Source organism: Macrotis lagotis, chromosome 3, assembly GCF_037893015.1.
Source record: "Macrotis lagotis isolate mMagLag1 chromosome 3, bilby.v1.9.chrom.fasta, whole genome shotgun sequence".
Lineage (NCBI taxonomy): Eukaryota > Metazoa > Chordata > Mammalia > Peramelemorphia > Peramelidae > Macrotis > Macrotis lagotis.
The window spans coordinates 85,838,440-85,861,920 of NC_133660.1; the positions used below are offsets into that span (position 1 = coordinate 85,838,440).

Consider the following 23,481-nt stretch of genomic DNA (forward strand, 5'->3'; position numbering starts at 1 on the left):
ACAAGATCTAGGGATCATGAAATTACTTCCTATCTCAACTCTCTTCCTCTTTCTCTCTCTCTCTCTCTCTCTCTCTCTCTCTCTCTCTCTCTCTCTCTCTCTCTCTCTCTCTCTCTCTCTACTGGATGTGAGATCTCCTAGAGGGTAGGTCTTTTTATAAGACAATATGTTGGATGCAGAGAGGAGGAAAGGAGATAGCATAAAAGAGAATGAACCTGTGATTTCATTGACTTAGGGAACTCCCAGTTGCGGAAACTCTTTCTACCAATGTATTTTCACTACCATGTATAGACTTAGCTACTATATGTTAGAAGACAGATTGGATAGTACTTTCAGCTATAAGGAAGACTCTATATCCATTATACCACTGCTTCTTATATTTTCCTTCCCCTCACTCCAGTTCCCTCTTGTGTATAACCAGGCCAATTACTCCACACCTGCTTGAATGATCCGGAGCTTTACAATTGTATCATCTTATTCACAGCAACTCAGAGATAATGTGCTGCCATCATCCTTCTTTTACAGATGAGAAAATGGAGCTAAACAGGTTAAATGACTTACCCAGTCCTACAACTAATAGATATTTGAGGCTGGATTTGAACTCAGGTCTTCTGACTCTAAGTACTCTATGAACTTTGGTACTATCTAGCTCCCTTTAGTCTAGATAATAATGGCAGAAACCATTCCTTGGCAAAAGTTCTGGAATAAATCTGAGATGGCAACTGGCACTCTCATTGGGGAACAGGGATGGGATTCAGGAAAGACTTCACTGAGGAGATGACATATTAATTGGGACATAAAGGAAGGGATGGGGGATCAAAAAAATCAAAATGGAGGTCAGCATAAGTGGAGGCCTAAATATGGGAAAGGATAATTTGAGAATGAACATTAGAGAATATGGACATGCTCCATGGTAGAAATCTAAAATACATGAGACAAGGCTGGATAAGTAAATTACAACCACACTGTGGAAGACCTTGAATGCCAAAGTTAGGCATTTATAAATATTATATAAATAGGCAATAGTTCCAATAAAGGTTTTTAAGTAAAAGAAAAATAGGCAGGTAAAAAAATTTTTTAAAAAATTAAAAAAAAAAGAATGATAAGCAGAATTCACTTACCATCTCTGAGCCTTATTTGTAAATTAAGGGCACTGGGCTATATCTGAGTTCTAAATCTATGATGCTATGAGTATAGTCATGCATTTAAATTATTTCAGTTTTCAGGTGAGCAGATTGCTCAACATCTTGGTTTTTTCTCAGTGCAGAATGTCTCGGACACTGGATTCAAACCACTGTTTCTTTTGGCCTCTTGGTTTCATTCTCCAAAGGACAGCTACTTTAAGCCAATTCCTTGACTGGGTGGTATTGTGTTTTCTTCAAGTGGAATGTTACTAGGCTTTTTTTTTAATTTTCTAGCTGTAGTATCACAATGTTCTTTTCAACTAGAATCCTACCACCCGTCAATAAGGCCAGCATTCCTTAGCCTAGAATTCGGAGAAAACTCTTCTATTAGACTGCCTGATGAGTCAACTCAGGTTTGTCGTGTCCTGGACAGAAGGTAGTAGAAGTCTATTCTCTTCATTCAATAACTTCTCCTGGCCCAGACCAAGGTCCCTTCACTAAGGTACCCTTACTTATGGTGGTCAACACAGTTACAATTCCAGGATTTCAGTTGAGTCTTATGTAATTCCTCTTCTGAGATACTCATTGAACTCAAACTCAAACTGTTAAGTGTAGTCCCCAAAGAGTTGACTGCTACCACAGGTTCCAGGAGGTTATCCTGTTATTAACCATCCCTACCACTATGATAAGCCTTTACCAATGTAATTTTCATTAGCAGTAAGTCATAGATAAATTGGCTTTTTGTACAAAAGACAAAGCAAGAATAATGAGAGCACTTTCTCACAAACATACACATAATCCCTTTGGGGGGAAAGAATGGGCACAAATTTGAAATGCAATATTGGGAACACGTCTATACAGGACAGTTCCCATGCTCTGGAATAGCAGGACCTTTGTTCTTTCTGGAAAATCTGTTGTGTCCTTCAGAGACTGCCTTCTGGGGGGGGGAGCAAGATTGGGGGACAAACTGTAAAATTCAAAAAACAATAAAAAAAATTTTAAGTGGCCTGCAGAATAAGACAACTCATCTAGATGGGAAGATCTTCTAGACAGACATGGTAGCTTTACTATACAGCTCCATCTACTTCTGGATTGGACCAAGCAGCTGCTATGCTGGTTCCTTACTGGGCAGAAACAGTGAGTGGTTTGGTCACTGGTACAGTGGCCCTTGATTGAACAGATCATCTGCTGCTGGGTTTCTGCCACCAAGATGGACCAGGGAGGTCCCTTGGACACAGAGTAGTTACTCCCTGGCTAACCAGATCTTATTCCCTCTGGACTTTTTCTACAGAAGAGCATTTTGATGGATATAGCTTTCCTAAATAGTCAGTGACAGCCTTTATCACTTCCAGCCTTGGGATAAACTAAGTGTTAGCAGAAAAGGCAGCAGGTCTTAACCTAGGATGAACAGATTTGGATATGAGTTTAGTCATCTCTAGGCAAGAGGTCTATTCTCCCTACTCAACATCTTACTTATGATGACCACCACTCCAGTTCTGCTTCCCAGACTGGGCTTCATGTAGATGAGTGACTAGGGATAAAATTAGAATCAGTCTATGTCCTGGGACAAGATCATTGTCTTTTCTGCGCTTTTCATATGCATTTTAGCTCTTCAAGCTTCAGATTCCTTATAAGGTATAGCTGAAGTGACTTCTATACCTTTCAATGTCTCTTTCTTTCTGTCTAGTCTGTCTCTCTCTGCTTTATATAAGGAAGATTTCAACAAGGAGGATTTAAGGCAGTAGGAAATGGGAAACAGAGAGAAGGAATGCTTTTTAAAGAGTACCCACTGCTAAAAAAGGGGGGACCACTGTTGCTGAAGCATTGGGACTATGATTCTTCCAATCAACATTAACTAAAAAATTTTAAATGGACATGCACAATGTAAGTTAGGTAGATCTATGAGTAAGCAATTGGTGTGTACTTTGAATTTTTCTCCTATTCACACAGTTTCGTACATTAAGCCCTTATAAACTGTATGTCATTGGTAGCATGACTTAAGGATCACAATATCATTGTGTGTGTGGGGGGGTGTATGTGCGTGAGCACCCATACTAGCAGCTTTGTCATCCCAAGGTAGGATGTTGGTCTTCCTAGTTCTCACACTTCCTGCCCCAACCTCAATGTCAAGAAAGGGCAGTCTAGGTTAAAATTAGCCCTCTTCCATGACTGGCTGCTACCAGGATGATCATAGATAGGGATGTGCACATTCCCACATCTAGGAACCAAGGATGGGTCCTTAGTGAAGGTCCTTTCAATCCTTAACATCTGTTTAAAAGGAAAGCAATAATTCTCAATTTTTGGAATACTCTTTTCCTCAAAATGACCAATTAAAAGGAATGGATCAGGGCAATACATGACCAAATGAGGTGTTTCATCACCTCAAGAAATTATAGAAAAGGGTCTTTAGTTCACAAACAAATGAAGACATTTCTCACAGTGACTGCATTCTACAGAGTGCTTAATATTTCTTTTTTTAAATTTTTATCTCTTTAAGGCAATAAGGCTAAGAGTGACTTGCCCAAGGTACCACAGTTAGGCATTTTTATTAAGTGTCTGAGGCTGCATTTGAACTCAGATCCTTCTGACTCCAGGGCCGGTGCTGTAACCACTGCACCACCAAGCTGCCCCATGCTTAACACTTCTAAGAACTTCCATTTATTACATTTCATTTGACCTTCTAAAATAGTCACATTTAGGCTTCTGAAGTAAAAATGATTTTTACATCTTAAAATATAATCCAGATTTGATCCAAGTTCCCCCTGAATTAAACAATCCCATGGGGTAGATATGTAGTACAAATGTCAGCCTCCATTTAAAAGAAGAGAAAAGGGGCGGCTAGGTGGCACAGTGGATAAAGCACTGGCCTTGGAGTCAGGAGTACCTGGGTTCAAATCCAGTCTCAGACACTTAATAATTACCTAGCTGTGTGGCCTTGGGCAAGCCACTTAACCCCATTTGCCTTGCCAAAAAAAAAAAAAAAAAAAAAAAAAAAAAAAAAAGAAGAGAAAATGGAGGCCAGTTTGTGCCACTGGGAGCATTGGGATTTGAACCCAGATTTTCTGACTCCCAGTTTAGTCCTTTTTGCCCTTACTTCTGTCAAAAGTTCATCCTTATTAAAAGGGGCATCATGGTCCAGTGGAAAAATGTTGAATTTGGAATCTCAAGACCAGTCAGGACATTTGCTGCCTATGGGCAAATCATTTAATCTCTCTGGACCTCAGCTATAAAAAGAGAGGATTGAACTAGATGACACCAGTGTCTTTCTAATGTTAAATCTATGGTCCTATTATCTAAATGAGTCCTCCAATGCCAGGAAAACTGTGTGTACATACCAATTATACACCCACTGCACCCTACCTCTTCTTCATAGGGTCCTTAAACAGAGTTCCATTCCTTAATTGTTCATCTTTGCTTTTCCAAGTCAGATTGGGTCAGAGTCATGTTTCACAGACACAAAGAAAAGAGGAAACAGAACTTATCTGACTGGGGAGATGACAGGAGACTCGTTATTGGCTGAATTTTTTGGATCATATTTATCTGTATATCTCTTCATAAACTCAGATTACTGGTGTAAAGAATGAGACTTTTTTGGACAAGGCTAAAACAAGCAAATCTTGTTTTGCTTGAATTTACATGTTTGTTACAAGGGATTTGTTTTCTTTTTTTCCCCCATGAGGGGAGAAGTAGGAGGGAGGAAAAAAAATGAATTTCTGTTCATTGAAAGAAAATTTAATATAAAAAATTTCTGTAGATATTTTACAAAAGGGGAAATGGAACTTTTCATTTTTTAAGCCTCTATGCTACCTAGACAACAAATAGCTGCCAGGGCTCTATGCCATACTTTATTGCAGGATCCAGCATCCCAGCCCTTCTTGGGGGGAGGCAGTGTTGTATAAAAAGGTTATTAGAAAATCATTTTACCTTCCTTTCTGTTGATTAGTATACATTTTCACTGGGCTGTAGTCTTTCAGAGCATTTAGACCCACATACTGCATGGTCAGTCATCTATAGGATACCCAGTTTTCAAATTGCTAAAAAGTCATCACCACTAGTCACCAGTACCTTTTAGCAATGAAAGTACAAAAACTCAGGAGTAAAGAGTTTATGAAATATTCATCATAATGACTTTCACTTCCAAAGTCTTATTAAGTATAACACCACAGTGTCTTACAAACTGAAGGCCCTGTTAACCAGGACAAACTGAGGTTACCCATGGGTAGCTAATAGATTTTGAGTTCAGTACTGCCATCATCGTTCCATTAATAGGCTGATCTGCCAGTAAGGTTAATTTCTCAACTCCTTCCATTTTGGGGAATTAGAAAAGGTTTTCTCTGGTTACCTACCAGTTCAAACAAATTAATTTGCTTTCTCTTTGCCCAGAGATGACTCTTTGGGGTAAATCAGGAAAGAACCAGGATTTGTTGCCTCACGAAATGTTATAATGAGAACTTGGAGGTGAACTAGGGAAAGTTAGTGTGGAAGGAAAAAAAAAATCAGAGGCCCTGATGAGGGGGAGAAGAGAACTTTCCAGTCTTCCTAAATTACTCTCACCTCTTATCTTTTATCTCTCTTCTGGACACACACACACACACACACACACACACACACACACACACACACACACACACCCCTTTCCAATCACAGTCTTCCTTAAAAGGAAAAATGCCCATGGTCTCTTTTATTCCCAGGGGTTTCCTATTTGCCTTTGCCATGAGTTTGCCTTTCTCTGGCTCTTATATAGTCCAGTTGTTTCCCTGTGTGAAGGAGTTGTTCAGTTCTTTTTCAACTGGTTTGGAAGTGTCTGAAGGACTTGGTTCTTGCAGCTCATCTCCTCCTCCCCACCCCCTTTTGAGCCTCCCCCTCCAACTCCTGGCTAGAGGAGGGAGACTGTCAATCCTGGGCAAAAAGACAGAGCCGACAAAAGGTCATTTGTAAAGCGCTTCTTCCAGCCCCTCTTCTGCTCAGACTCATAGCTTGAGCCTTTAATAATACTTCTCTGCCAGGAAGATTGAAAGGGAGAGAAGAAGAAAGGTAGGTTTGCCGGCTTGGGTTAGCTTTTATTTTTCTCATCTCATTTGTTCTCCTCCAAACTATCTGCTGCTTTAGGTCAGGACCGAAAAACATCCTCGCTAAACTGGATGTGAAAGAGGTTCTTGGAGAACCTGTGGAAGAACTGAGCAAAGAGACTAATTCTCAAGATTCATGGGGAAGCAGAAGGGGTAAAGTAGAGGGAGAGAGCAGCATACTTCTCAGTGAGCTGGGGAAGTTATTTTTTTCTTTCCCCTCAGACAACAAAAGAAAAGAAAATAGAAAGAAAAAACTGAATATCCAGCTCCTAATCATTTGAATGGATCTGGACACTGGTGAATGAGATGGTATTTCCCACAGTGAGACACTAGCCTGCCCTTTAGAACCATGGGTTGGTTGGTGACAATAAGAGATGCTTTAAAAAAAGTTTAATGTTTAGATATCTTCCTAGAATACATTAGTCATGTTTTAGTTTTATTCTGAAAGTTCTAGCCTTAGTCAAGTGAGTTTCTCTTTGAAAAAAAAGAAAAACAAATCTCTAATTCCTAAAAAAAGAAACTTGGTTTTTCTGTATAATATAGAATATGTATACCACAATAATATAGAGACTATAGATAATATGTTATTAATTGACTTCATCCCGAATATCCTAAACCAGGGAATGCAGTGGGGTATCTTTTAAGGGTTATAAAAATCTCTTATTTAAAACTCTTTGAGTATAAGGCACGGAAGTACCAAAAGCCATCTGCTTCTATAATGACTTGATATAAATAGGAAAGCAATTAGCAAAATTAAAAATTAATATTTTGGGGCGACTAGGTGGTGCAGTGGATAGAGCAGTGGCCCTGGAGTCAGGAGTACCTGGGTTCAAATCTGGCCTCAGATACTTAATAATGACCTAGCTGTGTGGCCTTGGGCAAGCCACTTAACCCCATTGCCTTGCAAAAAAAAAACTAAAAAAATTAATATTTTACCTTTGCCCAAATCTTTCAACCCCTTCCTTATGACAACCTGGTGAGAGATGGGGTTAAAAAGTATTTTTTCTCTTAAAGATAAAGAAACTAAGGCTGGGAAAGTAAGGTTATACCTGTAGTGAACATCAGAACAAAGATCAGAACCCAACTCTATCATTCTTCCTGTTCTGCTACCTTGCTTACTCCTAAATTTACTGAATCCTGAAGGAAGATAATTTCCACCAGGTTGGAATGGAAGCACTTTGACTTTAAATTGTACCCTTAATCAAGTTCTCCTGTCTGGTTGCACAATGATCTGTTCTCAGCATGTCTGAAAAGGATTATTCACCTTGTAAGATTATTGCCATGCTTTTAACCTATGATCTCAGAAATTATAAACAAGACTGAAAGAATTAGACATTCAAGTATAAATTTCTTTGAAGATAATAGAGAAGCAGAAGAGAAAACGACGGGTTAACTGGCCCACTGGCCCAGATGGTACTGTGACTTTGGTTTGTTAGAACTCCGCATCATTCTCTGAAATGATCTTTTCCCTTTCCTCTGTACTCTTTGCTCTCTTTTTCCCCATTATAGGATGTGAATGGAAAAAAACCCAAATAGACCTTTCTGTTTAATTCATCAACTCTTCTTCATTTCCATACCCTATGCGCTGGTGCCCAAGAATGACATCAGCTGCCCGCCCCAGGGGATGGCAGCATCAACAGCAGAAAGCTCTCAAGCTGCCTGGTCCTGTTAGTTTTGGCCATGGTGGGGTAGGGAGAGGAGTGAGGGAAGGATTTTTCTTTTTAAATCTCCCTCTAGACTCAACCATTCCAAAGTTTAGGTAGTGCCAAGGATCCTGACAGAACCCAAACTAGAAACTCTCTGTCTCTATGGTCTTGGAAAAGATTCCTGGCTCAAATGCAAGACTTTCCCCATTCTGCATTTTCCTCGATATTATCAAAAAAGCCACATCATCATCTCTTAGAAGACATTTAACAATCTTTTCCCAGTGCTTTTGGATTTTTAGGTTTGGATGTTTCTATAATTCAGATACAGTCGGTAAGAAAATTTAAAGTGCATGTGTTTGACCAAAGAGTCCAAGTAAATTAGAACAACTTAATCCAAATCAGTCTGGAGAATTATGCATCTGTTAGTACTGGAAAATGAATGGCCTTCCTGGATGGTATAGGGTGTGGAGGTGCCAGAGCATTAAGCTTGATACCTTTTAACAAGAAGACCAATTGATAGATCACAGAAGTTTCCTTCTCTAGACATTCTCCCACTGGTTGAGCAGTAGTCAAAGCAATGTATCTGCAGTTAGTAATGGAAGAAGAGGTTAATTCCATTTCAACTTGTAATTTATAAAGTGTTAGAAAAAAGGAAAAGAGGGGGGGAAAAGCCCTTTGCCAGTGTTTGCCAGGTTTGGAACTTTCCACCACTGTGCCTGGCTGAGTCTGTGGCAGACTACTTTATTCTATGACCTAGACGTGCTCAGCAAAAGTATTTCCATGGTACCTATGCATACTGCTCAATTCATTTGGTCTCTTGAAGAGGACTCTCAATATCTACAGTTCTGAGTACTCCTGGGAAATAAAAGTAGCAAGTATGGTCTCTCCCCCGCCCTCATTATTGCTAATTGGGGAGAAAAGCACACACATATGTGGGGGGAAGAGAGGAATTTCAAGGTACCATATAATAGCTAGCATTTATAAAATAGCTTGTGTTTTATATAGGTTTGCAGAGCACTTTAAAAATATTTTGTCATTTGAGCCTCACAACTCTAGGAGGTAGATGCTATTATTTTACAGAGGTTAAGTGACTTGCCCAGGGTCATACAACTTGGAAGTGACTGAGAAAGATTTGAATTCATGTTTTCCTGACTCCAGGTTTAGTATTATATCCACCATATCACCTAACCTATGAATAGAATGCAACATGTAGCAGAAAGAGTTCTGGTCAAGAGACCTGCATTTAGCTTTGATGTTTCTACTAACTGTGCGACCTTGGACAAGTCACAGCCTCTTGGAACATCAGCCTCCTTATTTGTAAAATGAATAAAATCATACTGGTTCCATTTATCTCACAGGAGTATTTCAGAGCATATGCTTTGAAAACCTCAGAGCTCTTACTTTGTATGGCTATGTATGATTTTGGTTCAGATATGTGACTTTACTTATAGAGAGAACTGTCAATATAGAAACTCTCTACCTCCAAGTGTATTGGCTTGGATTCAGAGTTTATCTGAGGTACTGAGAGGCTCATCAGCTAGCCTATGGTCACTCAACCAGTAGCTGCGAAGGCCAGATAAACCTGAGTTATTGCCATTGTGACTGTGTATTCCTGGAAAGGGGGGGAACACAGAAGAAGAGTATAATCAGAAAGGAGATACAGGATGAAAATGGCCCTTGGAAAAATGCATCTTGAGACTAAGACTGGAGGCAAGAAACCAATCTAGGGACAGATAGGTGGTTCAGTGGATAGAGCACTGGTCTTAGAGTCAGAAGGGCCCGAGTTCAAATCTGACATCAGTTACTTTTAATTACCTAGCTGTGTGATCTTAGGCAAGTCACTTAACCCCATTGCCTTGCAAAAAAAAAAGTTATTACTAAATTGGATAATTAGTCAATGAAACTTTTGCTATAGTGATGGCAAATCTGGATTTCAGTGAGGCATTTGGCAACATTGCTAAGAAGACATGGGTAGGTGCAGTGGATAGAGCACCAGTCCTGGAGTCAGGAGTACCTGAGTTCAAATCCGGCCTCAGACGCTTAATAATTGCCTAGCTGTGTGGCCTTGGGCAAGCCACTTAACCCCATTGCCTTGCAAAAAAAAACTTAAAAAAAAGAAGACATGGATAAACTAGAGCAATGGTTTTCAAACTTTTCAGTCTCAGAACCCCTTTGCACTCTTAAAAATTATTGGAGGACCTCTGCCCCTATGAAACTTGGTTTATATAGGTTATTTCTATTGATATTTAAACATCTTGGCATTATTATGAAGAGAGCTTTGGCCTCATGGACCCCCTGAGAGGTTCTTAGCAACCAACAGAAAGTTCTCAGATTATATTTTGAGAACCACTGAGCATACAACATGGTCCAAGCAAAGTAACCAGAATCTTGAGTTCATGACATATAAGGGATATCTGAGCTTATTAAGGACCTTTGGAGAAGAAGAAAAGACTTGAGGTAGCAGGCATGTGAACATGAGAATTATCTTCAGATATTTGAAAGACTGTCAAACACTTGAAGACCTGGAAGAAGGCTTAGATTTGTTCTGCCTTTTCCCACAAGGCAGAATCATGAGTAACCAGAAGAAGTTGGAAAAAGTCAAAGATTAGGTTCAACATCAGGAAAAATCTCACAGCAATTAAAGTTGTACCAAAGTAGATCGGGCTGCCTCTCTTACTGGAGAATTTCACATGAGGGCAGGATGATCTTAGTGTAGAAGGGATTCTGTCGGGTGGGGCTACACGTCCCTCAGATGTCTTCCAGCAGTGACACTTTTGAATTTTGAAAAAATCTTAGTTTCTTCAAGGACAAGATGGAGAAGTATAAGATTCAAGATAGATTCAAGACTGGATCATTGATTAGTCTCAGAGTTAATTAAGACAGAAAGGCCCCTAGTGGAAGGCAGCTAGATTTTTCTTTGACCTTCTCCAATCAACATTTTTATCAGTGACACGAATGAAGACATAGATGAACAAGAACAATAAAGTCAAATTTTTAAAATGAAATTTAGTGGGGATAAACGTATCCTTCTACATTTGATTTTGAAAAATCAACTACACAGTGAGTAGAATCTGACTATAGAAAAGTAGTTCATTGGAGGAAAACCCAGTAGTTTAAAATTTTTTTAGGTCTTTTTTTTTGCAAGACAAATGGGGTTAAGTAGCTTGCCCAAGGCCACACAGCTAGGCAATTATTAAGCGTCTGAGGCCGGATTTGAACTCAGGTACTCCTGACTCCAGGGTCCGTGCTCTATCCACTGCACCACCAAACCACCCCTAAAACTCAGCAGTTTTAATAGCCTACAAGTTAAATGAGTCAACAGTCTGATATGACCAATGGAAGTGTCATTTCAGATGACAATGACAGTAATGTCATATACAGAATAAGAAAGATGGTAGTCTCATTGTGTTCTGCTTTGGTCAGATCACACCTGGACCACATGAATAGATAGACAGCATTTTATATAGTTCTATATGTATCTTATTTGAGTCTCATGACAACCCCGGATGATAGGTACTAGTATTATCTCCACTTTACAGAAGAGGAAACTGAGGTAGACAAAGGTTAAATGATTTCTCCATGGTCACACAACTAATAAGTTTCTAAGGCAAAACTGGAACTCAGGTCTTCCTGAATCTAGCTCTGGGCTCTTTCCATTGCAACACCTAGCTGCTATTTGACTAGCAGTTTACCCAGAGAAGGGCAACTAGAATGTGAAGGGACTAGAAATTCACTGAAGAAAAATATCACCACTAAATAATAATTTACATTAATGGTCACAAAATGCTTTCCTCTCAAAAAAAACCTCTGAGTTCAGTAATATATCTTTACCTCCAATTGAGTTTTCTAATTGAATTAACTGAAGTTAAGAGCAAGGTTAAGCCTTGTTCATAGACAGAGAAAAAGCAATTACAAGAGACAAAATTTAAACACAGATCTCTTGAAGACAAACCTATTTCTCTTTTCACTAGATTATGTTACCTCTCCCACTAAGAACTGGGGAAGGAAATAAGCAGTTAAATTATTTAACTTATAAGCAGCTAAGTCTACTATCTCAAAGCTTTACAAATAACATCTCGTTTGATCCTTACAACAACCCTGCGATAAAGGAGTCATCATTATCCCCATTTTACAGTTGAAGAAACTAAGGAAATGGAGGGTGAGGTACTTGTCCAGTCGAGATCAGTGTCAGAGGTAGAATTGTCAGAGGTCAGAATTCTCTCCTGCCTCTAAGACCAGAGCTCTCTTTAGCAAGACCAGGTAATGCAAAAGACTTATAATATTAAGTTTATTTCATGCCCTCATCGTAAATGTAGAATAGGCTCTACTCTCTAGAAGTATTTCAGATTAAGAGAAACTGAATAAAGTGGTTTCAAAGATATGGTGTTCACCTCTTTTTTGTAATTTTTAAGATATCATCTGTTCTTGTGGTAGCAAGAAGTGGAAGCAAAATCAGTGTCTTTTGATTGAGAAATGGCTGAACAAACTGTGGTGTAAGAATATACTGGAATTTTAGAGTGAAGTAAGAAATAATAAATACAAGGAATTCAGAGAAATTCTGTATAATATATTCTGTTCTCTCATTCTGTAGACAGAGAAACTGAGGTTCTTAGGTAAGTCAAGTCACTTGTGCAAAATCACATTAGTGGTAATCCTTAGAGATAAGAGTTGAACCTGTCTTCTGATTCCAGAACAAGTCTCTTTCCATTGAACCACAAAGACTTCAGGGCTATCATTCCACCATACTATGCTGACTCCTTCAAAATTTGTTATTTGTTTTACTGACAAGCATTATAGATTTGAGACAGAGGGCATTTGCCTGCGTGGGAAGATTAGGAGGAGGAGAACAAACTACAACTCAGCTTCTCTTTATTTTACCTCATTGACTTGCTCTGAGAATTTACAAAAAACATCCAAACAGAGAACCATCCTTTGGGGTGTCAAGCTCTCTGGTTTAATTGAAATAGAGAATTACCATGGCAGAAATTCACTACACCTATGCAGATCACCTCCTGCTCTGTTTCTTAATGTTTGAGATGAACTGAGACTTTTAGTGACACAACCTAGATCTTCCTGATTCTGAGACTAATTATGTCTACCTCTCAAGTCACCAGTAATTTTTTTTAAACATATGAACAGCCATATCCTTTTTGGACAGACTGTTGTATGTCATTGTTAAGGATAATGAAAAAAAATTTTTGATTTTTACATCTATATTCTACCAAGCATCAAAAAGCCTCTTTGAATTCAGAATATGTTTTGTTTAAAACTTTTCTTCTGTTATATATATGGGTATTTTCTGGGTAGAAAAACTCAATAAATTGCATAAAGCCTGAGGAATATTGATGCTGAAATAAAATATTATATTTTGGAAATTTGGGGATCATCAGAGTACAAAATAGAGAAAAATGAATGAAATTAATGAAAAGAATTTAATACTTACTATACTTACTAAATTTACTATACAAAAACAAGACTGTCCCTATCCTGTAAGAGCTTGCATCCTAATGGGAGAGGCACAAATGGAAGAGTGCCGACCACAGAAGGGGGCTGTGCTCTGAGGAAGTCAAAGAATGGTGAGTAGTACAGTTGGACCATTCATCAGCAAGCTCTTTTCAGGCCATTTCCATTTCATATCACCTGCACTTCAGCCATCACTCCAATTTCTCCTATACTCTGTATCCCTTGTCTGCATATCTCTGAGAGGAGCTTTTTTGCCTTACCTTGTCCAGAGCTACCTTTCCACACCATTCTTCAGCTCTCTCCAGATCATCCTTCAACCCTTCTATTCCCCCTCCCCTTTCTAGCTCTCTCTAATGAATCCTTTTAGAAAGTAAGCCCCTGAGGGCAGGCACTTAGTGCCTGGTATAGAAGAGATTAATAAATATTTTATTCACCCATCCACTCATCTGTCTAGATAGCTAGATAAACATCTCTCTTTTAGCAAAGACAGTGGTGAATTGATCTTAGTTCTTATAGGAAAAAGTAGAAAGGTTGAGTGGGGGGGGGAGTATGAACATGGCCTGCAGTGGAGTTGGGAGGGGTAGGCCAAGGTGAAGATGAAGAAGCATTGTCCCTCTGAGCAGAATGGTGTAGCAGCATGACCTCAGATGCCCCAGATTACCAGAGTGTCCTATTTAGATGTCTAGAATGTTGGCCAAAGAAGGGATCTTGGAGATCCACTCGGCCCAGCTGCCTTATTTTACAGAAATGGACCCAAGGTCTGGAGAAGTTAAGCAACATTCTCAGTGTCACACAGTATTAGTGACATATTTGGGACCAGATTTAGCCTCTTGATCCCCAGTCCAGTGTCCTCCCCACCATACCCTGCTTCTGTGGTAGGATAGTAGTGACTTCCACTGCCTGGAGGCTGGGTCTGCTGCATTTCACCCCTTCCCCAGGGTTTATAGATAAGTCATCTATCTGCTATTGTCTCTAGTTCATACTAATAGTGCTCCCCTGTTTTTAGGTTCCCCTGCACCTCTAGTTCCATTTGACCAATTAACAGACTACCTTTTACAAATGAATATCTGATTCAAAGGAAAAGAAAGAAATATCCCAACAGCCTCTCTTCAATACATGAAGGCAAAATCATGCTCCTTCTTTATCTTCTCCATGGCCCAGTATCAACTCTGAGAAGGGCACAGGGATTATTTTCACAGAACAATTCAATTCCTTTGTACCAAGGTCCCATCAAGTTCCAAGTTCCAAGCCTACCTGGGGCTCAAGCTCCAAGAACCCTGACTTCTGGGGACTGCCATGATGGCTTGGAACATCTAACTTGGAATCCTGCCTCCAAGGTGACTCGAATGATGCATGCTCAGGGGGGATGCTACCTCCTGCACCTAGAACTCAAAAGGATGAATAGAACAAGACCAAAACTCCAATCCTGATTCTTGGGACCCTGATTCTAAAGTGTATGCATGGGGCGGGGGACTGGAGGGGGGGCATTGGAGATAGTCTTTCCCCCTACCCAGTTCAGTTCATGACACTGGACACTGCAGGAAAAAGAAAGAGACTCTTCCAGGTTGATACTTTTGAAGAGCCTGTCTTGGTCAAAGATTCAATGGAAAAAAACTTCTACCTACTGGTAGAAAAATGCAGAATGTCTTTTGTAACACACAGTACTTAAAATCTCTCATTTTCATGCCCAGCCTTAGGTATTCTGGACAAATTTCTATTACAATAGGAGAAAATATTTTTATTTCAAATATTTTAAGGGAAGTATTTTTGACTAAGATAACTTGTTACCAGGGCGGCTAGGTGGCGTAGTGGACAAAGCACCGGCCCTGGAGTCAGGAGTACCTGGGTTCAAATCCGATCTCAGACACTTAATAATTTCCTAGCTGTGTGGCCTTGGGCAAACCACTTAACCCCATTTGCCTTGCAAAAACCTAAAAAAAAAAAAGATAACTTGTTATTCTCATTTCTCTATTTAAAACAACAAATCATGGGAGTTGCACCCAAGTATAGGGAATTTCAAACCAAAAATAACTCATTCTAAAACACCCAGTGAGAGAGCGAATCTTATTTGAAGTCTTTTATATAATTTTCCTTTTTATCATTATAATGAAAGGAGATAGTAGTGGGCAACAGTTGAAGAAATTAATGACTGGGAATTCAAATTCTGACTATCATAGGTTAAAAGCTTCAGTTTTCTCGCTGTTAAAGAGGAAATTCAATGAGGCCTTTATAAATGCTCTGCCAGATAAACTATCACAGAAAGAGTCACTTTGACTAATTAGAAACATATCATTTATCCTAGAAATGCTCTGTTATTGCATCAGACAGAATAAACACAATCTTCTATTTTTTTGAGTTTGGGAGAGTAGTGTAAGCTACTGGACTTTAAAGTATTTTTTATTTAAAGTTATTTAGTACTGAAAAGGGCAGAAAAAAGTACCAATCCATAAAGGAAAATGATGATGTTAGCTGGTAAACGATATAAGGTATTGTATATTTCAGAAATGAACATTTTGATTCCTGGAAGGAAAGAAGAAAAAAAATTTGATTTAATAGAAACTTAAAATGTGTTCAAAAAAGTTTTCAGCTGGGATTTGGGCAATTTAGGACAGAAATGAACTGTGGCCTAAATACAAAAACCAATCCCTTTGTAAAAGATGTAGGTTGATGCTTTCTTTGCATGTGAATGGTTTGGTAGTTTAAGGGGAGCAGAGAAAGAACTTTTATTTATTAAAAGTGGGCAAATATAAGAACCACAAAAAATATAGTTCCAAGGACACATAATGAGATAGAGAACAATGATGAGAATTTAGAGCTACAGAGTGTGTATCAAATTGTATATAATGTTTTAAGATCATCAAACTTTCAAAAGAGAGAAATAATAGCAATTTGGAGACATGTATTTTCAAAGGACTTGCTATCATAAAGGATATTTGGTGAGTTATTATTACCTTTTAAATGTGAAATGTATAAATGAGTTTCAGGAAGTTCTTGTTTAAACCATTTAGAGGTAGAGAAATAATTAACTGAGACTGAGGCTAAAGAAGGGAAGAGAAAGGAAAGGGAACAATCATTTATATAGGGTCAATCATGTCTGTGTGACCTTGGACAAGTCATTTAACCCTTATTGCCTTGGAACCAGGGCCATCTCCAATCATTCTGATTCATCTCTGGCCACTGGATCCAGATGGTTCCAGAGGACAAAACTGAGGCTGGTGACTTAGCACAGGATCTCTCACTCAAATCCATATGCTTGTTGTGGCATCACTTCCCTTATGTCATGGTCTTCGAAAATGAAGGACAAACATCATCACCATATGTTTGACTCTTCACAAATATTATCACATTTGATCCTCCCAACAAACCCTTGTGTATTAGATCCTAATATTATCCCTAATATCCAGCTGATGAAACTGAGGCAGATAGAGGTAGAATGACCCAGCTAGTCAGAGGTCAAATTTGAATTCAAATCTTTCAGTGCCATACTTGGCCCTCTTTCCCCACCTCTGGCCACCCAACTGCTAGAGAGATTGAAGAATTTAGTAGAAACATAAATTGGTGGGAGGGAATGAAGAGCAGCTTTGTTTGAGATGATGATGGGTAGGAGCAGCCAAGCCAACAGAAAGCTTCCCTGGCATAATTGGCGACTGTTTGGAGAGAACCTCAGCTGCATAGAAGGAGGTATTGATCCTGTATTAAGGGAGTTGAAGCCTCTGGGGTTTACTCCTTGCTCTCTGCTGCCCTCCTCTGGGTGAGAGGGAAAAGCAGAAAGGGGAAAGATGTTTCTCCCCTGCCACAGAGGAAGAAATATTGAGATTTCATTGGATGTTGCAGAACCCTGGGGACTGAAAAGCAGAATAGGCCATTTGATTTGCTCAGAGTCGGCTTTATCTGTCCTCCTGTGAGTCTACTGGGTACAATTTGATTGGACAACCCAGTATCCTGATAAGAATTTAGGTCACTAGGTTGCTGTGGGCTCTAGTCCTCAGGGACTCAGCCTAAGGTACTGGACAGTTCTCTGGCTTAAAAGGAACCAGTTACAAATAAATTAATAATCAACATTTTTCCAAAGTCATTTTAAGGATGCTTTGAAAAAGGTGCACATAAATTAATAGTAAGCACTTTTCCAAAATCATTTTAAGGGTGTCTTTCAATTTGAAGAGCTTGTGAAGTCTCTCTGCTTCAAGGACTGAAAAGAAGATTTCCCCAGATGTAGAACTGTAAGAACCCTCAATCAGACAGCAGAGAAGTAGTTTTAGGTAGGGCAAGCCACAAGGGGCCAATGATAACAAGAACAACAATTCAGGAGTTTTCCTGTCATTCCTGACAGGTTCTCCTCCCACTGATATGTAGTACATTAATGAGAGAGCATCAACCAGGCTCATAAATGAAGTGTGATATATATTATTTATTCACTTGCTGAATTTGTGATATTATTTCTTTTGCCTTGCTGTAAATTGTTGTGTTTAAGATGTAAAAGAGGTATTATTATGAGTGACTGGTTTGTATAAATGGAAAATAAAGTTCAAAGGGGTTGAAGACTCTTCTCAATGTCACACAAAAAAATACCTAATGGCAGATTTGGGACTAGAATATAGACCACCTGATTTCCAGGCCAGTATGCTATTCATGATCCTATTCTGCCTTTATGGTCATCTGGAGGGCATATTATCATAGAGAAAAAAGTGGTGGGTAACCCCTGTCCCAAATCCTCATGGAATGGGATTCTCTGGCCAACTCTATCTCGAAATATAGGTAGAAATGAGTATATGATTTGGGATTACCCTTAGAACAATGAAGTTTGAGGAATGGTTAGAAAGAGATGAGTAGGTATCCACAAGTCTAGGTAGCAGGTATGGTGTCCTATCTTAGGAAATACATCCTACACCCTGGCCATTATAATGGGATGACAGAAACTAGTCTGAAATATACCTAAGCAGACACTTTTGTTTCTTCTCCTTTCCACTAGAGCTAAAAGCCAAAATGAAAATCACAGCCCTGTTGGTTTTGCTGAATTTGCTGCTAGGGGGACATGCCATGTCCACAAGCCGTCTCTCTTGCTATAGGAAGATTTTAAAAGATCGCAATTGCCACAATATTCCTGAAGGAGTGTCAGACCTTAAACAGATTGATGGGCACCTCCACGACCACTTCTGGGATGGAAAAGGATGTGAGATGATCTGTTATTGCAACTTCAGTGAACTTCTGTGCTGTCCAAAGTAAGGAAGTTTTCCTTCAATGTCTCAATAACATAATGAACCGACATGAGAATGAAGAGAACACCTCCTTTTAAGTTACATGATGTAGTAGAAAGAACTCTGGATGTGGAATTCCAAGACTAGTTGAATCCTAGATCTCTTATTGCCTTAGTGATGCTAGCAAGTCACTTTAACTCCCTAGATTTTCGTTTCCTCATTTGTAAAGTGAAGAATTTGGAACTCCAATGAGATTTCTTTGGGAAGAAACATTTGCCTCTGTAGTTTGAGGACCTGGGTTCAAGTCCTGATTGATTATTACTTTATGACCTAAGATAAATCACTTAATTTCCTTGAATCACCATTTTCTCATCTTTAAAATGGTGGACTTGAATTAGCTTAAGTGACAAGTCCTTTCCAAATCTAAAACTGCAATCTTGTGATATCCACTTAGTCGTTTTGCTAAAATTAAGTAGAAATGAAAAAGCAATATAATCATCTTTATTAGAGAAACGATGAAAACCCAGTTTTAGGTGTGAATCTAAGCATTTTTCATAAAAGAAACTGATTTTTTTTCTTGCAGAGTTTTGAAGTTAAATGAATATTCAGAACTATTTAAATCCTAAATTCCTCACTAGATTTTTAATAACAGCCCCCTTGCTCAATCTACCGGGAAGAAGTCATTTCAGATTACAATCAAAGAATTAAGAGCATTAGGTCTTTTTTTTATTGTGAATAAGAATATTTAATCAACTAGGCAGAAAAATCAAAACGAAGAGAAAGAATCTGGTTTCAAGGAAAAAGTTGCTAGTTTTATCTCTAAAATTATCTTGACTGAGCAAAACAAACAATTGGAAATTCAGCAACGTACATGCAGATAGGTTGTCCAGCACAGTTCTAAAAGCTAACAGAAGCAAGTGAACCAGGAAGGCATTTTTCTCCCCGCTCCCCAAATAATTTTTTAGTAGTTGTTGGACTATCATTTTCTAGACTCTCTCTCTCAAATACATTGTCTTTTTAGATCATAGGTTCATCAATCTCAAAGTACAACCAAGGACTATCTAATCTACCCAACCCGCCCCCATGTTACAGAAAAGGAAATTGAGGCCTAGATGGAAGGAAATAAGGTTTTACTAAGAGCCTAGTTGATCAATACTGATTAATCTGTCATTCTTGTCAGTGTAGGAAGCTGCTCTGCCTTCTAAAGCAGATCAATACCTTCTCTGCAATTTATCATAGAGCAGGGGTTTTTAACGTGGAACATGTAAATTTGGTTTTTGAAAAGACATGTTATAACTATTTCGATATAACTGATTTCTTTTGTAATCTTAATATAGTTTATTTTATTCCTTAAAAAGTATTGCTCTGGGGGCAGCTAGGTGGCGCAGTGGATAAAGCACTGGCCCTGGAGTCAGGAGTACCTGGGTTCAAATCCGGTCTCAGCCACTTAATAATTACCTAGCTGTGTGGCCTTGGGCAAGCCACTTAACCCCATTTGCCTTGCAAAAACCTAAAAAAAAAAAAAAAGTATTGCTCTGGTGCAACTAGGTAGCTCAGTGAATAGAGTACTGGCCCTGGAGTCAAGAGTACCTGAGTTCAAATGCAGCCTCAGACACTTAATAAGTGACTTTAGGAAAGTCACATTGCCTTGCAAAAAAAAGCATTGCTCTGAGAAGGGGGGTTTAGGCTTTATCAGATTACCCCAAGCTTATAGGATACAACAACAAAAACAAAAAGTTAAGAATCCTTGTCCTAAGGAGTTGTTTAGGCTGAAAGGTTAATAATTGCCCTTCCCCATACAAAAAGTGACAGTCTTGGCTAAAAACTAGGTCTTATTGATTGACTGCAAGATCTGCTCTCTTTAGGTCATTGTACCCTAACTGTCACATTTAACTTATGTTTAGAAATGGCCACTAATAATTATATGGAACCAACCCTTGAGAGGGCTTTTGAAGGGAAAGGGGCACAAATTTAACATTTGATAATACTTATTATATAAACAAACTAAAATTTGCATAAGTCCACTAGTCTTTTTGGAGTATAATTAAGCATCTTCCTTGTTATGTATTCTTGAATTCCCTGTATATTTTATTCATGGGCAATGGGACTAAGTCTTGAAGAGGAAACAAAGATTAATTGTTCTGTTTCTTCCCAAGGAAATCAGATATGTTTTTATGTCCCTTTTGTACTTCATTTGCTTTTAAAAAGTGGTTATATCTGAAATCCAGGGTTCAATTATAGCCTACCAAAAGATTTTGTAAGTAACATTTCATAATATCTATCTGCATTTAATTTCTATCTGTAATTTCTTTCAGAGACATCTTCTTTGGACCAAAGATCTCTTTTGTGATCCCTTGCAATAATCCATGAGAATCTACATCTGTAGAGTGAAGGATATAGACTGGAGATTATCCAGGTTCCATTATCCAGCTCTTATTAACTGTGATCCTAAGGAAATATTGCTTAATCTTTTGGAACCCAAGACCGCTTATCTGTAAAATGGAAATAATAGAACCTACCTCTAAAGGATGCTATACAGATCAAATGAAATTAAATGTCTTTGTAAAACCTTAAAGTGCCCTATGTATTCTCAAGCATATCCCAACAAATCTGTACAATAACAATAATAAAAACTTTAACTGTTATGAGAAGTTGCTTCTATTCAATATTTAAAGCGAAATGTAGATCTCTAGTTATCCAGGGCAAAGTTTGCCAGGCCAGTGACAAACAAAGAAATATGCTGATTTCATTTTCCCCCTTCTTATGGGTGCTGATAGCAAACTGATATTTTAAAAACAATTTTATCAATACATTTTGCTTTTACATATTGCTCATTTCCTGATTTATTTCTCTTCCCCCCCCACACACACACACACCCTAGTCAATAGTTTCATAAATTTCCAGTAGGGTTCAGTAAAACCAAGAGCACATCTCCCACCCAATTTATTTTTATTTTTATTTTTTAGGTTTTTTTTTTTTTTTTGCAAGGGCAAATGGGGTTAAGTGGCTTGCCCAAGGCCACACGGCTAGGTAATTACTAAGTGTCTGAGACCAGATTTGAACCCAGGCACTCCTGATTCCAGGACCGGTGCTTTATCCACTACGCCACCTAGCCGCCCCCACCCGATTTATTAACATCTATGAACTCTGCTTAAAGGTTTTGCTGAGAACACACTCATTTCTAACTTGATGCCTGCAGACTTTAAGAAAAGGATATTTTCAAGACTACCTTGAAAATGTCCTCTTTTAATGTATACAGCTGCCGCATTATATAGCTTCACACAGCTACTTATTACCTCACTGATTTGATCATTAACCTAAATTTAATAAAAGGATTTGAAATAACTTCCTCTGTTATCTCATCCTGCAAATAAAATCTAATAAATGCCACTGATATAAGAGTCTACCTGTTGATCACATTTAGTCAAAGGAAGGGAATCACTTATGTTTATGATAAAATATCAGTTCAACTTTCATCAAGTGTCCTGACTTAAACAACCCCTTTGAGGTGTTCTGTATTCAATATATTCTGCAAAATTCAATCAGCAAATGATACAAGCAATCAAAATGGAGGAGTTGAAATCAAGATCTGAATTCAAATACAGCCTCACACCTTTTACTAGCTGAGTGACTCTGGCCAAGTCACTTAACCTTGATCTCAGTTTCCTCATCTTTAAAATGGAGAATAATAACTGCATCTATTTCACAGGATTGTTATTAGGGCCACACAAGATAACAAATTTAAAATGATTTGCAAATATTAAAGTGTTATAAATATTATTTATTGGTGGTGATGTTCTTAATAATTATTATTATTTAGGATATTTCTCCCTAATGCCTGAAGTTGAAAGGTAGGAAAAAATTAAGACCCTAGTGGTTATTTTGTTTACTCAATACCAGATTGATGATTTGATTTCCTGTCTACTACCTCTCCTTTCTGAAATGATTCTTTTTTCTGAGCTTAGATAGACATAGAATAAGTAACCTTGTTTTTCTCCCTATACTCTAAATATTACATGTAAAACATGAATGTTAAAAAAAACTTGCTTTATATAACTCTTGAATAATTACTTATGTTCTTTTTATATGCTAGTATACTTATTCCTAAAAAAGCAAATCATTTGTTCAACCTTTAGTGAATGAACAACAAAATGATTCTACATATTAGTATTTGAGCTTTATGACAACTTCTAATTAGACTGAAAAATCAACTGAGCTACCCTTTATTTTTCTTAAAAACAATCAATTTCAGATGGCAAGCACTTAAGTAGGACATAAAATTTTGCTTTCTTTATATGCATATATATATGTATATATATATATATATATATATATATATATATATATATATATATATAGCCCTCATTATGGGAAACCTCACTTGCATGTAGCTCATTTTGCAAACAAATAATAATACTTTTTGATTAATGAATTTCTCTATAAAATTTCTCCAAATTTCCTTCAAGGATAGCTTTTTTTTTTTTTAGGTTTTTAGTTTTTTAGTTTTTGCAAGGCAATGGGGTTAAGTGGCTTGCCCAAGGCCACACAGCTAGGTATTTATTAAGTGTCTGAGGCCGGATTTGAACTCAGGTACTCCTGACTCCAGGGCCACTGCTCTATCCACTGCACCACCTAGCCATACCCAAGGATAACTTTTCCCTTAATTTTTTTTAATATTATGTGATTCAGTTGTTCACCTTAAAGAGCTATTACAGAGTTGGCAGTATTTTACCAAAATTATAAACAAATATGTAGAGCCAAAATTTTAAACTTTGCAAATTTGCTCCCTACCATCAATTATTGAAAACAATTTCAAATGAATATTTTTTTTGTCAAGGCAATGGGGTTAAGTAACTTGCCCAAGAATACACAGCTAGGTAATTTTGTTTACTCAACTGGATTTGAACTCAGTTCTTCCTGACTCCTGGGCAGTGCTCTATCCACTGCCCCATCTAGTTGCCCCCCTCAAATGAAATTTTAATAC

General features: G+C 38.1%; 1 protein-coding gene across 2 annotated transcripts in view; it reads left to right on the plus strand.

Annotated features, from left to right (window-relative positions):
• Positions 1–21,114, plus strand: part of SCRG1 (stimulator of chondrogenesis 1) — a 153,294-nt gene extending 132,180 nt beyond the window's left edge. Inside the window, exons 1-3 of one of the 2 annotated variants that reach the window (XM_074228961.1) lie at positions 5,469–6,158; positions 18,272–18,521; positions 20,813–21,114. In XM_074228961.1, coding sequence (XP_074085062.1) covers positions 18,286–18,521; positions 20,813–20,867 — 291 coding nt within the window. In that variant the 5' untranslated portion in view covers positions 5,469–6,158; positions 18,272–18,285 and the 3' untranslated portion in view covers positions 20,868–21,114. Of the gene's footprint in view, positions 1–5,468; positions 6,159–18,271; positions 18,522–20,812 lie in introns of those variants that run through there. The other variant, XM_074228960.1, reaches the window with a different exon arrangement.
• The last annotated feature ends 2,367 nt before the right edge of the window (positions 21,115–23,481 follow it).